General features: G+C 41.6%; 1 protein-coding gene across 3 annotated transcripts in view; it reads left to right on the forward strand.

Annotated features, from left to right (window-relative positions):
• Window positions 1-14240, forward strand: part of COG2 (component of oligomeric golgi complex 2) — a 42384-nt gene that overhangs the window by 20642 nt on the left and 7502 nt on the right. For 2 of the 3 annotated variants that reach the window (XM_061161536.1, XM_061161537.1), the window contains exons 8-12: window positions 300-424; window positions 3287-3413; window positions 7023-7162; window positions 11482-11543; window positions 13050-13201. In XM_061161536.1, the coding sequence (XP_061017519.1) occupies window positions 300-424; window positions 3287-3413; window positions 7023-7162; window positions 11482-11543; window positions 13050-13201 (606 nt within the window). The remainder of the gene's footprint in view (window positions 1-299; window positions 425-3286; window positions 3414-7022; window positions 7163-11481; window positions 11544-13049; window positions 13202-14240) is intronic. The other variant, XM_061161538.1, reaches the window with a different exon arrangement.

Here is a 14240-nt window from a genome sequence, read left to right on the forward strand (position 1 = left end):
TGTTATGAGAAAGTGTCATTTTATTTTGTTTTCAGTCTCAGGAGGGGAGGAGGCAAATGTGCTTGGCTTTCCGGCTTCAGGCCAGTCTCTGTCACCCAGCCTGTGTCTCCCCTGGGTCAGAGCTGTGCTTCCAAATCCTGAAACTCATTCTGAGTATAGTTGTTACTGTTAGAAAACATGTTAGCTGGGGAGGAGGGGGCATGAGGAAGCATACTTTTGAGGTTTTCTCTATTTTTCCTGTAGTGTGTAATTCATACCTCTCTTTGAGATGCTTTTTTAAAATGCTGTTCGTTTAATAGGTGATTCTAGAGCAGATTGTTGATAGTCATCTGAGTGATCTCCAGCTCATGTATGATAAACTCTTGGAGTTCGTTCCCCATCACTGCCGCCTTCTTCGAGAGGTCACAGGAGGAGCCATCTCAAGGTAGTTTAAGCAGCTGTACTTAGAACTTGCGCCTGCTGATTATTGCTGCCTCGTTTGGGTCGGGTTCATATGCGCTCCCCTGGTGAATTGTTAGCATGGCACTATGAGGTGGGTATGGGTCATCGCCTCAGAAGGAAACTGTAATGAGTAGGGCAGAGGTAAAGGGTGCATCTTTCTGAATTCACAACTCATACTTTCCCCTTTTGTGTACTTTTTCCTCAATTACATGTGAAATAAAAGTTGGTTTGCTTCCATTATTCTGATGTTGTAATCTGTTTATAAATAGGAATTCAGTGTAATTCAACAAGTTTTATATTAATTGTGGTTAAAGTCATCTTCAGTTTTCCCTCCTCTTGCCTTCCAGAGGACGTAAATTAGCTTTTCTAACTGTTGATCTTGCAGAGTTAAATACTTTTCGCTTTGTTTCATAAATACCCGGCTGCCTTTCACTATCACCACTGGCCTGATCATAGTTTTATGCAGAATAACAGGATCTGCCCACCTCCTTTCCCTGCCTCCACCCTCTCCCTTCTCACCCTTCCCCTCTGCCCTTCGGCTGTCACATTGACCCACAATTCTGATACTTAGGCACTGCCTTCTTCCTAAGTCTTTAGTGGCTTCTTGTTGCGTGTCGAGGAAAGTCTAGGCGTCTTGATGCGGCGTACGAGGCCCTGCGCACTCTGGCCTCAGTGGTCCTTGTGTGTGGCACTCTGTGGGCTTCCCTTGCTCCGCTGGTCCCCGGCACACATTTAGTGGGTCTGTGTTTTTCCTCAGAGTCCTGCCTTTCCCTTTCTTTTTGTTGATCTGTCATCCCGTGTGAAGCCCCAACTCAGATGCCACTTCCTTCAAGAGACCTCTCACCTTTCATCCTGAAGTCTAGCTTTCATCCTGTTTTCTGCAGGCGATTGCATGTTGCTTTCACTTCTGTTGAGGACTAGTTTCCATCTTAACAGCTTGCTTCCATCCTGCACAACCCATATTCCCCACCCCTGGCACAGTGTCTTAAGACAGCAACTATCCAATGTTTGTGAAATGAAAGACTCAATTTGCAGCATTAGAAAGGCAAATCAAGTCCCTTTCTTCATGGAGTGAAAATTATTTTTAGCCTTGAAGTTTTTTTTTTTTTTTGAAAAGAGAAACCTGGGGAATAAATGTGCTGATTGACTGGGAAGTACCCTCTCTGTTTCCACTAGATGACTTCAGATGAAGCTTTGTTTTGCCGCTTTTGTGTAATAATCATGAAGATTTAGTTGGATTTAGATTTGGGGTAAGAATTTAATAGCAGTCATCATGTGAAATTAAAGAGGCCACAGTAATGAAACAACCAATCATTAGATTTGACAAGCCTAGCCTTGGTCCTGAAATGTCAAGTTTCATGCCTCACATGTTTGTTCTTTTCCACAGTTTTCAGGGTGGCAGAACTCATGTAGAAAGCTCAGAAATTTGAGTATCTAGACTGTACCTTGGTAGGTCATCTGCCTTTGCTTCACGCTGCATCGTCTTGTTGCCCTGGACCCTCCCTAGCTCAGCATCTGCCGTTGGGTGCTCTGTATACCCGGCAACAGCAGTGATGTTCAGGAGTTATTTTCCAGAGGATGTAAATTAGCTTTTCTAACTGTTGATCTTGCAGAGTTAAATTTTCCTTTTGAGGTTTTAATTGTATATTTAGTTTGGAAATGAGGTGATCTTGTCATACATTGTTGCTCACATTATGTGCATTTGTATTCTAAAATCTTCCATTTTGTTCTCTCTTCCTATACCTTATTAGAGCTAGTTCTTATTGGGATTAAAAGTATGTGATATGATACGTGGAACTGGGTATGTGGGACATAGGCATCTCCTTTCCCTCATCAAATATAAAGAAAATTACCTTAATATAGAGCATGTTAACAATGAAGCAAAGTGGGTAGGTCAGTGAGATGCTGTTGCCTAAAGATATTTACAGATTTTTAAGTACAGAGAAACTTAAGGAACCTGCCTTTTTTATTTATGTACTGTGTATTTAACACTATTAACATAGCACTTACTATATGCCAGTAAGTGCTAGATGCTTTACAAACCTTACACCATCCTAAATGCTTTACAAATCTTATTCCATATAATGACCCTATGATTTTAAAGATGAGGAAACCAAAACACAGGGAAGCTAAATGACCTGAGATTTGAACTCAGGTGCTGTGGCTCCTGAGAGCATGATTTTCTCTCAGTGTTCTCTCTCACCTAAGTGTGTGAATTAGAAACTCAGAATTTGGCCTTTTTGCTGACAATGCAAAATAAAGCATGTGCATATGGAAACCATGAATGTTACCAGTTTTTTTGTATTAAGATTTGTAATCCAGATTTTACATGAAGTAGTCATAGAACATTAGACCTGAAGTTAATCAGAGATAGCTGAGTCACAAAGCTGTTAGTAATTGGTAAATTAGTGTGATTTACAGTGTTTTAGAGTTGAGTGGTGGTAAGGTTGAATACAAAGATTGCTTTTCTTGTGGTATTAGATTGCTGCTTTTTCAAGATAGTGTAGCCCATTTAAGGGGAGAAAACTGTGCCACGGCAAGTCGGCGTAGTTTTCCATTATCCTTGACCCCAGCTGTCTGCTATGTTTGCTATAATTGTAGGAGTAAGGACACAGAGGATGTGTCAGGTTCTAGGTGAGAATGAGATCAAGGAGTGAAATACAAGTTTGGGCCTAAAAACAAAATAATTGACAAATATAGTTGTTTTTAAAAGGTTGAAGTAAATTTTAGGCTGAGGAACTTCTATTTTAATAAAACACCACAATGGAATTTTGCTTTTTGTAAGTAGATGTTGTATTTGACTTGATCTGGTGTATTTGACTGAAATTTTTCTCCTATTTTACAGTGAAAAGGGCAATACTGTTCCTGGCTATGATTTTTTGGTGAATTCTGTCTGGCCAGAAATAGTACGAGGATTAGAAGAAAAATTACCCTCGCTTTTTAATCCTGGGAATCCTGATGCTTTTCACCAGGTACCTTTCCCTCTGTTGTCTTGATTCTTGAAGGTGTTAACCTGAGATAATCATGTCTTTTTTGCACAGTCTTGGTTCTGTGGTTTATTGAAAATCACAATCTGAGTTGTGGAGCCAGCATTTACCTTAAAAATACACACACTGTTTTATTCAAGTCATAGTGTTTATTCAAGTCAATATTTTTTAGTATGTAATTTAGTAGAATTCAGTCAAGAAGCAATTATGACTAGATATGGATGTTTTTAATCTAAATTTTAAAAAAGATCTTAAGGACTATTGACAACAACTACAGTTGTTTTCAATGAAAAATTAAGTTTGTAGAACTCTGCTATATCACTTTGAAGGAAAACAAGAAATAGTAATTGGATTGTAGTATATATTATGTAATTAATATTATAATTATTAATGTAGTATAAAAATGTCCTATATAATTTGAAAGATTAAGAGGCCTTGATTTTTTTTTTTCCCCTCATGTTTTTTATTTAAAGGACTTCATGGTTGATATATCCAAAGGAAACCCGTATGTTAATTTTTCCCTTTTTAAAGATGTAGTGTCCTGGAGAAGAATGAAGACTCTAGGCCAAATGGCCTGAGTCTGCACCCCACTCTCCTGCTCAGTACCCTGTTGCTCAGCCTCTTGGTGCCTCTCCTCTTCCTGCCCTGGATTATGATTTTTGTTTTTTTTTTATTTTTTATTCAATATGACAGTCTTTGTCTGATAATTAGGTAATTTATTAAATTGACAATGATCGTTGTGATTGATATATTTGCGGTTTTTTTAGTTCTTCCTATTTGTCCCATTTTTCTTCCTTTTTTTCCTTTCTCTCGTCTTTTTTTTTTCTTTCCCACCTTCTCTTTATTTTGCACTTTTGGGAATGTTTTTCTCATTTATTCTCTTTTACCCCTCTACTAATTTGGAAGTCCAGCCCTCTGTTTATTTGTGTGTTAAGTAACCTTAGTGTTTACTTAAGAGAATTTAAAGTTACTGGTGTTCTTCAGCCTCCCAAACAGCACAAGGATCTTAGATGCCAGTCATGCCTTTCCATAGTATATATTAGTTACCAGGGTCTTATTTCTCTTTTGATTTTTTTATGCCCCCCCCCCCCCAAATTGGGCATTATTTTTATTGCTTTAACATGGCCATCATCCGCCTCTTAAAACTATTCCACATGTTTATCATTTCCTTTGCTTATTGTTCCTTCTTGGATGTTATACCTTTTCTCTTGGATCATTTTCCTTCCTCCTGAAATTCATCTCTTACAAATTTCTGTTGATAATAAATTTCACTTTTTTATGATAAACCCTCAGTTAATATTTGTTTGAAAATAACTTTATACCTTTTATGTTTGAAAGGTAGTTTTGCTGGAAGTAGAATTCTCTGCACGTTGAACTTTTGTCACTTGAAAGTAGTTGTTGCTGTTGTTTCTTGGTAGTTATCATGGCTTTTTCCCCTGGGTCCTTTTAAAATTTTCCCAGTGACTTTGGTGTGCTGTTTCATTATAATATATCTAGTGTGGACTTCTTTTTTTTGCTGAATTTAAGATTTGTTGTTCAGATTTTCTGAATCTGAGGATTGGTGGTTTTTTAAATCATTACTATATCATTTTTATTCATTAACTCAATTGTACTTCTGTCTCATTCCTTTATTATTTGCTTTTAGAACTCTTAATTAATTATCCTCACTTTATCTTTCATGTTTCCTGAATTTACTTTTTTATTTTTCATCTCTGTGCTACATTCTGGGTAATTTCTTGGGACTTTTCTTCTAGTTCAAGAATTCCTTCTTCAGTTGTGTCTAAATTCCTTTTCACCTGTTTCAAATTTATCATTATTTTCATTTCTGGCAGCTCTATTTGCCTCTTTTTCTAATTGTGCTTGGTCGCTTTGCTTACTAATTTTTAAAGTGTAGAGAGGCACAAGTTGAGTGTGGTGAGCCTGGGCCTAATAACTTCACAACAGGTGAAGTTGACAAATTTGGAACTTTATTATCCCAGAAATACCACTTATCTATTCTCTTGACCCTTGTTACAGTATGTTGAACCATATAATTGATATGATTTTCAGCCAGTTGTGTGACACTGAGTTTTGTGACTTTATAAAATAGATCTTTATAAATAAATAAATAAAGTAGAGCTTTTAAAAATAGATACCATAAGCAGAATGAAGTAATGGTCTTAAGCATTAGCAATTTAGACCCTTTACATCCCTCTTTAGAGAATCATATTGATCATATTAGGCTCAGGAGATTTTCCAGCTCAGACATGAAGCTTTCTGATGAAATATTGACTTTAGAATTCTAAACCAATACTTAATGTTCGTGGTTACATTTCTTGCAAGAAATGCTTTCAGTTTTCAGTGTTAATGGGACATGCTTTTAGAAGAGAGAAGTATTTTTGCATTCCTTTAACATCCATTATATGCAGGAGTGTAGTTTTATCCCAAAAGGGATGAGTAATACTTGTCTTTGTCTCAGCTCCTCACATCTAGACCACACTTAGGGAATTCAGTAAGTGTAGCTAAGAGTTGGACATGACTGTGCGACTTCACCTTCACTTTTCACTTTCATGCACTGGGAAAGGAAATGGCAACCCACTCCAGTGTTCTTGCCTGGAGAATCCCAGGGACGGGGGAGCCTGCTGCTGCGTCTGGGTCGCACAGAGTTGGACACGCCTGAGGCGACTTAGCAGCAGGAGCTCCAAACCAGCTGAAAGGAATTTAACACTATATGGTGTTTACTGTACTACAATTCCCATGTAATCACAGACATCGATCGTATTTAGGCGATTGGTTTGGTGACCCAGAAGAGAGCTTCTCTTCAGTGAGAAGTACGTGGGAAATCCTGCAGTGTTCTCCCCAGAGCCTGGGGACTGAGAGCCCTTGGCAAAGGGCGTGCAGCTGCAGTTTGCACTGCTGACTGTCTGGGCTTCTGGTTCCTCTCTTTCCTTGCTTTGTTTCTGAGTCAGTTCTCTCTGAGCCTGAGCAGAAGAGGAAGTGTCATCTCCATGGGAGATGATAATAAAAGCAGTTAACCTAGTAGTGTAGTTTTCTGGGTTAAATTAAATAATAGAATTGTAAGCACTGTGTCCAGATGATATATGTTCAGTAAGTGCTACCTGCTACTCTTAATGGTGTTGCTAGATTCCCCCTGTCAGTCTTCATGCTGTCCCATCTATAAAAAGGATGTAATTACTCACATGGTTTGAGTAATTGCTTTCCTTCCCTCCTTTCTTCCCTCTCTTTGAATTTTCTACTTCTTCTCGAAAGGCAGTGAAAATTATACCACTTAATCTGTGATCTCTTGTGGTTCCAGTGGACAGTTAGGGGTGCCCTAGAAGATGAGTGACAGCTGTCACTTAAAGACCACTGGACTTAGAATACCTGGGTCTCTTGATGGGCTTGCCACCTAAGATCTTGAGCAAGTCAGAGAACCACTTTGGGCATTACTCAGTGTGGGGATCTTCAGAGGAAGATCCTGTAAGGTCCTAATGAGATCTTAAACCTATGGTTCTGTGTGTTGATCTTTATCTTGATTTCCATTTTTCAGTATATGATCCCAATTCTGGTCAGTTTCCTTAAAATGAAAATTCCACCTGTTTGTTCTTATTTTAGAAATATACCATAAGTATGGATTTTGTAAGAACATTTGAACGGCAATGTGGATCACAGGCCAGTGTAAAAAGATTACGAGCACATCCTGCCTATCACAGCTTCAATAATAAGTGGAACTTGCCTGTTTATTTTCAAATAAGGTCAGTAATTTATTCCCATCACCTCCACCCTTCTGAAATAGGATTTGAACACCAGTTCAGATGGACTGAACTCCATCTCACAGCCCCTTCTTGGAGATCATCATATTATTCCTTGGGAAACAGTTTAGAGCAGAAACGCACAAGAAGTATCATGATTGCCCAAGTTCTGGCCTGTGTGACAAAAGGATTAAGTTTTACTCTCTTGTCATTAGTAAGCTGGGAATGCTAGACTCCAAGGGAGCTAGACCAGGCCCAGCTTCATTCCCAGGTGCTATGCCTTCATTCACCATGAAGAGACAGAGAGAGAGAGCTGGTCACCTAGCAGCTCTTCCTCTCCATTTTCCTCTTTCATCACTTGCTTCAAATAGCAGACCTATCCTTCATCTGTAGTTTTGCTCATCTGTAACATTTTTATCCTCAGAGGGAATCAGGAAAAGTGTTCTTTCTTGAAATATTCTTTGTAGCTGATCCCATCCGTCAATTTATAAGAATTGTAGTTATTATTTTGACTTCCTTTATAATCTTAGTGAGTATTCTGGAAAATGGTGACACTTTGCTTCCAGATAGCATAATGATATCACCAGTGCCAGTAAGTGGTCCTGTAGACAATTTGGGGGCAATTTAGGATAAATTCTTAACAATGTATATTCCCCTAGAAAAAGAGATGAAAATATAGCCATTTTTTTAAAAAAAATAGCCATTTTTGCAGATTCTCTTGAATGAGATCACAGTAAGTTCCTCCATAGAATGGTGTTAACTAAAGCATGTTAGTTAGAATGGTTTTTAAAGACTTGCAAGCTTTTTGTTTAAATTGCTGGATGCTTTCATTAATTATGATGCAGTCCTTCCCTGGAGTTCTGAGGAATAATTACAGAGAGGGAAATATATTAAATACCTTGACTTGTAATTACTTGCCATGATTGAGAATGTATATAATTGTCTTTTGATGATGAAATCAAAGCTGTCAGACCGTTAGTATGGTGCTCTTTTACATACAGTACTGAGCTTTATACTTAATTTTTCAAGGTTATATTATCATGTAGGTAAGAAATTAAGGATTTGTTTGTCTGAGATACTCATGGACTGCATGGGACGTAATCGTTACGTGATGATCAAGATGTAGCCAGGGCAAGAAGCCCTTTTGGTTTGTGAGAAAAATTTAAAATGGTGAAGCATCATTTTATAGTGTAAGAGGGCAGTAGAGAAATAATATTTAAACTTTCCGTGTCTCCTGTAGTCTCCATTTTGGGTTAGATTGCTTTAGATATCTAATAACCATCACAGCCCATACTCCTGTTTACTGCCTCCAAAAGCCTCTTATCTAGTCATTTCCCCAGGCCCCAGACCCCCACACTTGGTAATCTTGCAGTCATGTCATTCTGCCTTCTGGAGTTCTGGGCCCTGCAGGGTAGCACAGCCTGGCCCTCAGCCTGTTCTCCTCTCATCATAGGTTCTCTCAAAGCTGGTAATTGAGTCTTAAACTATGCTGAAACTCAGCCAGTCCCATGAAAGACATTTTTAATCTTCACCAGAGTTCAGCCATAAGCATTCAAAGGAATTGTTTAACTTTTCTTTGTAAATAGTTTTATTTAAAATTGATGAAATTTTAAAAGTTACGTTTGAGTTATGAAGTGTGGAACCTGTTTTCAGTGCATTTGCTCTTCCACTTAAAAAGAAATTCAAGTAACACTTTATAGAACACCATTCTGTTGATTTTTGCCAGTGGTTGGGTTATTTATTCTCTGGGATAACAGAAAGTTCTGCGAACATGGCTGGTGTCAAAGCTGTATTGCTGTCTGATTCACTTCAGGGTCATTTAAAGTAAGCCTAAACGCCAGTAGGGTGGTGATGTTTCAACAAATTTCTAGGAAGGAATATCAGTACTAATATTGCACTCTCAGTAGCAATCAGATAGTCCCGGGTCTGACTCTGTGCCGACATCCCCGTCATCTTCAGGAAAATAGGCACCCCTCCCACCACCACCATTCTGTGAGCACACGGGCACCCCTTCTGTCTCTGGTCCCCTGTTGTGTCAACACACCCTATTGTGTCAACACTTCATTTGTTCTTCCAGCAGTTTGGGAAAGTAGGGTTAGGCGTTAGTTTTCATAGAAAGAGATTCAATACACATGGGCCCCCAGCAGTCTCAAATGGTAGTAAGTCAGTGGCTGCCGGGAAGCTGGGTGTTAGCCCCTTAAATGCTACAGGCAGTGGTGTGTCTTTTTTGATTGAACTCTTGCTAGAATGGTGTATGCTCCCAGGATGGTCACATGTGTGTTCTCTGCTCCATTCAGCACATGCTTAGCATGGTGTAGCTCCTTCACAGCATGAACTCTGTGTGGTACTAATGTGCCTTCCTTCCCCTCCACCCTCCTCAAGTTGTGTCCACGGGTCAGTAGAGCCGTGCATGGGGAAGGGGGTGTGTGTCTCCAGATCATCCCCATACCCAAATGTAAGAGTTTAGGAGTGTTTGTATTTGGGGTTGCCTGTCTTACAAATCCTCTATCAAGAGTAGAATGGCATCCCATATACCTGTGAAAACTACAGCATAACTTTTCAAACTTCACCAAAGTAACATCTCACTTTGTTTATTTTCTAAGAAGTACAACCTAACACCTCAATCCTGGAAGTTACTGGCCAGCAAAGCTACTTGAGGGGCGGGTTCTGGGCTCCTGGAAGGTAGGGAGAGGGGACAATTGGGTCACACGACATAGACAGTTTTAGTCTTAGGGATCTCACACCTGGTCACACATCATCTGCACGTCTGTTTAAAAGGCATTAATGTTAGGGGTCTGCTGCATTTGTGTCTTGCACTTTCTCGTTTGTATGGTTTTCAGATTGTTGTGGCATACATACAGTTTTATCCTGTGTCCTTACTTACACTGAATGATACCTGTTCCTCTGATGGCCGCAGAACCTCCAGCTGACCTCTCTTCACACTGCATTCAGTAGGAACTGTGCTGCATGTTACGGAAACCTTCCCTTCCTTGGGGCTGTGAAGGTGGCTTCTGGTTCTCCGCGTTCTGAACAATGCTGTGTAGTGTCAGGCCTTTTCTATGCTGAAGCTTCCTTCCTGTGTCTCGTGTGTTAACAGCTGTGGGCTAATGGTGGGCTTCAGGGTCTGAGGCGAATGCAGGAGCTGGTCTGCTCTCGTCACCGCAGGGCAGCCCCTGCCCTCTCCTCCCCAGTGTGCTCAGGAGCACCGCCTTCTTTGTGGTTCTCCAGTGCTCTCTTCTCTTCCTCCACTGCTCTTCTGCCACTTGTTCCCTCTGTGCCTCTCCCTGCTGCTTGGAGAGACTCGCCTTTCGCAGGCTTCACGGGGCAGTCGCTGAGTTCTTTCCTGCGTGTGGCACAGGGAAGCTGTGGGGAGCGGCCAGCTCCAGCAGGCAGGGTGGGCCAGAGTCCTCTGCTCTCAGCCACTCGTGCCTTTGAGGGCAGGGCTGCTGCTCTTTCTATGAAGTGCTGCTGCGTTTACTCTCCAGTTTCCTGAAGATCAGTCTCTGAACTGCTTTTTAAAAGCATATAAGTACTATCCAAAAAACCAAGATTGTGGATTAGGTAAATTGATGTTAAGTATGTGTCAGAATTTATTGGTAGTGGGTGACAGAAGAATGTATGGTAAAGAAAGTTTGAACATGGAAGGGTTATATAGGTGGGAAGGAGGATGCTACATAGGCAGCTAATTAAGGAAATACATACACACACAGTTTCATTTCACAGTCATAAAAATGTGTCCACATCAGGTATTAAAACAGAAGGCTGTGAGAAGACCGTGTGAAATGACAAATGGCCCAGCAGAGAAAACAGAAAACCCATCCAGAAAGCAGATCCTGAGCCTCGGGGTGGGCATGCAGTTACCAATAGCAGCACGAGAGACAGGCAGCAGACACTTGATGAGCACCAGGCAGAGACTTGTTCTAGTTTAACTGCTACTTTCAGTGATATGTCTCAAGCTGCAAACAAAGATACAGAATATGGCTTCTCCATTTCTTAGTTTGAGGGACATTTGCTTTCTTCTGATAGTGTGGAGGTAAGAGGACTGGAAAAACCAGTCTTATGGCCCTGAAGTGATTACCTGATTATAGATGGTGGGACTTGCCAGAAATGGCTTCCTTGTCAAGTAATTCAGGTAAGTTTATTTCCTGCTCAGTAAGAAAAAAAAGTCTGGAGGCCAGGCATCAGGGCTGCTGGGGCATCTCTGAGGCACTAGCCCTATGAGCAAGCAGGAGAATGGTCCTGTTGCCTGGGGAGCAGAAGGTTGGGGGGACAGGCACCTGAAGCAGAGAAAACAGACGTTTATACTCTTGTTTTTCTCTCAGATTTAGAGAAATAGCTGGATCCTTAGAAGCAGCACTTACAGATGTCCTGGAAGATGCACCAGGTAACATCCTCAAAGTGACAAAGGCTATCATTAAGTGGGTTAATTCCATTCACCAAGTCTTCTTGGTGGCCTTAGCGCCCTGGGAGCACTTTGACCTTTTGCTGTCTTCCAGTAGTGTTACTTGCTCAGTCATGTCCAACTTTTTGCAACCCCATGGATTGTAGCCTACCAGGCTTCTCTGTCCATGAAAGTCTCCAAGCAAGATTACTGGAGTGGGTAGCCATTCCTGACCCAGGGATCAATCCCAGGTCTCCTGCATTGCATGCAGATTATTTACCATCAGAGCCACCAGGGAAGTAAGTTAGACCCTGAAGATATAGTTAAAGTTCTTTTTTAAAAAAAGATTTCTAGAGCTTCCGGCTGTGTAAAGACGATGTAAAGAATGCTTTAAGAACACAGGAAGGAGACCACATTTTCATTTATGAATATAATGTGTCAAGGGGATATAACCCCTGCTGTGCTTAAGTGACAGCCTTTTTTGGTAGCCTTGTGGCTACCCTCCACTTCCCTCTCAAGCTGAGGTAAAGGATCAGAATGTCCCTTCCCTCCAGAGGATGACTCTCAGCTCGGACTGCTGCCTCAGGCCTCCAGAGCCCTTGGCCCAGTCCTGGGACAGTGGGTGGGTGCCTGGTGTCAGCCTACGCTTTCCAGACATGTTTGCATCTAGTCATGCTTTAGGCGTCCCTGGTGACTGCTCACCTAGGTGGCTGTTCCTGTAGCCACAAAGCTCCACTCCACTGTGCTCCCTTTTGTGCGGCCAAGTTCCATCTAAACTGCACTCTTTCAGCCTCAAAAGTTCATTTTCAGCTGTCTTTGCAAAAGTAGCTGTGTGTAATTGACTTCCTATATTTAAATAGCATATTCAGGAGTGGAAGAGAAGATAGGACAAATTCAAAACCAAAGGTTAAATCCTTGCAAGTGACTGCCACTCCAGTTCGCATGTGCTGCTTTATTATAAAGTACCTGTTAACTGATTATCTCTGATTGTTATAAATGTTTCAGTTCAGTTCAGTTGCTCAGTCGTGTCCGACTCTTTGCGACCCCATGAATCGCAGCACGCCAGGCCTCCCTGTCCATCACCAGCTCCCGGAGTTTACTCAAACTCATGCGCATTGAGTTGGTGATGCCGTCCAGCCATCTCATCCTCTGTCGTCCTCTTCCCTCCTGCCCCCAATCCCTCCCAGCATCAGGGTCTTTTCCAATGAGTCAACTCTTCGCATGAGGTGGCCAAAGTACTGGAGTTTCAGCTTCAGCATCAGTCCTTCCAATGTATGTATCAAATACCTGGGAGAAGGAGTCATGTAAAATTAGCAAACAGCGTTACAGGCGAGATGGAGTCACGTGTCCACAGTACGGCCTCTTGGCTGGCCACACCCCGTCCCGAAATCTTCGCTGCCCTCATAGGATTCTTCAGAATGTCACTGGCTTCACTCTTGGCTTGTCCGTTGCAGATTCTAGCTGTGAGCCTTCTGCTGCGACTCCTTAACTGTGCGTTTTTACCTCTAGCTGGGAGCTCGTATCGCCTTTTGGCTTCTCATAGGACGTGGAGCAGCCTTCAGAGGTGCTGGTCTGACAAGATGTTCTTGCCGCTGCTGGCACATCGTCTGTGGAGACTGACGCTGCAGATTCTGGCGCGGTACTCCATATTTGTCAAGGAGGTGAGGGCTGGCTGGTGCTCATCCCTGATCAAGACTGAAATAAATTAAAGATAGGTTAAGCTAAACGTGCCAAGATTTTTAAAGCCCATGTGGTCATGAGAGGTTGATGCAAGGGCTATAGTCCAACTTCCCAGGTTTCTATCTCACTGGATTTCCTTTTCACTGTTGTTTATGTGACCTTTAGGGATATCAGTTGTCACATATTCATTGCTTTGTCTTTTTGAAAAGCACCGCATTGACCTCATTTTCCCTTAGGAGAACCAGAATCTTTGTTTGGTGCCTCCAATACAGAGGCACCATAAAACAGAGATGATCATTTTAATGAAGATGATAAAAATATGCATATTCTTCCCTTAATATTTGGAAATTGAAAAACACCAAGTGGCTGAGATTAGAAGGTCATAAAATTGATTAACCTTGCCTTCGTTTCAGAAACCCTTTTCAGCTTGGCTGTATTAGGTATTCACATGCCTATGATGACTGATTAGTTTTTGTGCATAAAGCCACAGTGGTCCAATGCTGAGCACCCGGCCCCACCAGGTCTGCTCCAGGTCTCAGAGATGCCTGCTGCACAGACAGCTCAGTGATAGACACACACCCCGGCCAGTGCAAGGTGATGAGTATAAGAGAGCATGAGCAGAAGTGTAGGAAAGATGACATGGAGAAGCCATCATCCATGGACACGGAAGCACGCTGTCAACTGGAGGAGAGTGTTTCAGTGGAAAAAGCACAGGCTTCAAGTCAAAGTTAGACCTTGGCCCTGCTGCTCTTTAATTTTGTGGTCTTAGGGAAATTGGCTGAATCTCAGATTCTTCGTCTGTAAAATAGGAACACAGCTTCTACATGTGCTTGTTGTGAGGTGAGGAGTAAAGAGATTTCTTGCCCAGCAAACTGATAACGAAGTTGCCCAGCAGATAATGGTGGTCCATCCAAGTTCCTCTCCACTTCCTCCTTTGCCTCCCTCTACTCAGAGGAGTCTCAGTAGAGCACCCTGCCCTATGAAACTGTTCATGAAGATCTTGCAGTTCCTGGGACACCA

This window comes from Dama dama, chromosome 15 (assembly GCF_033118175.1).
Source record: "Dama dama isolate Ldn47 chromosome 15, ASM3311817v1, whole genome shotgun sequence".
Lineage (NCBI taxonomy): Eukaryota > Metazoa > Chordata > Mammalia > Artiodactyla > Cervidae > Dama > Dama dama.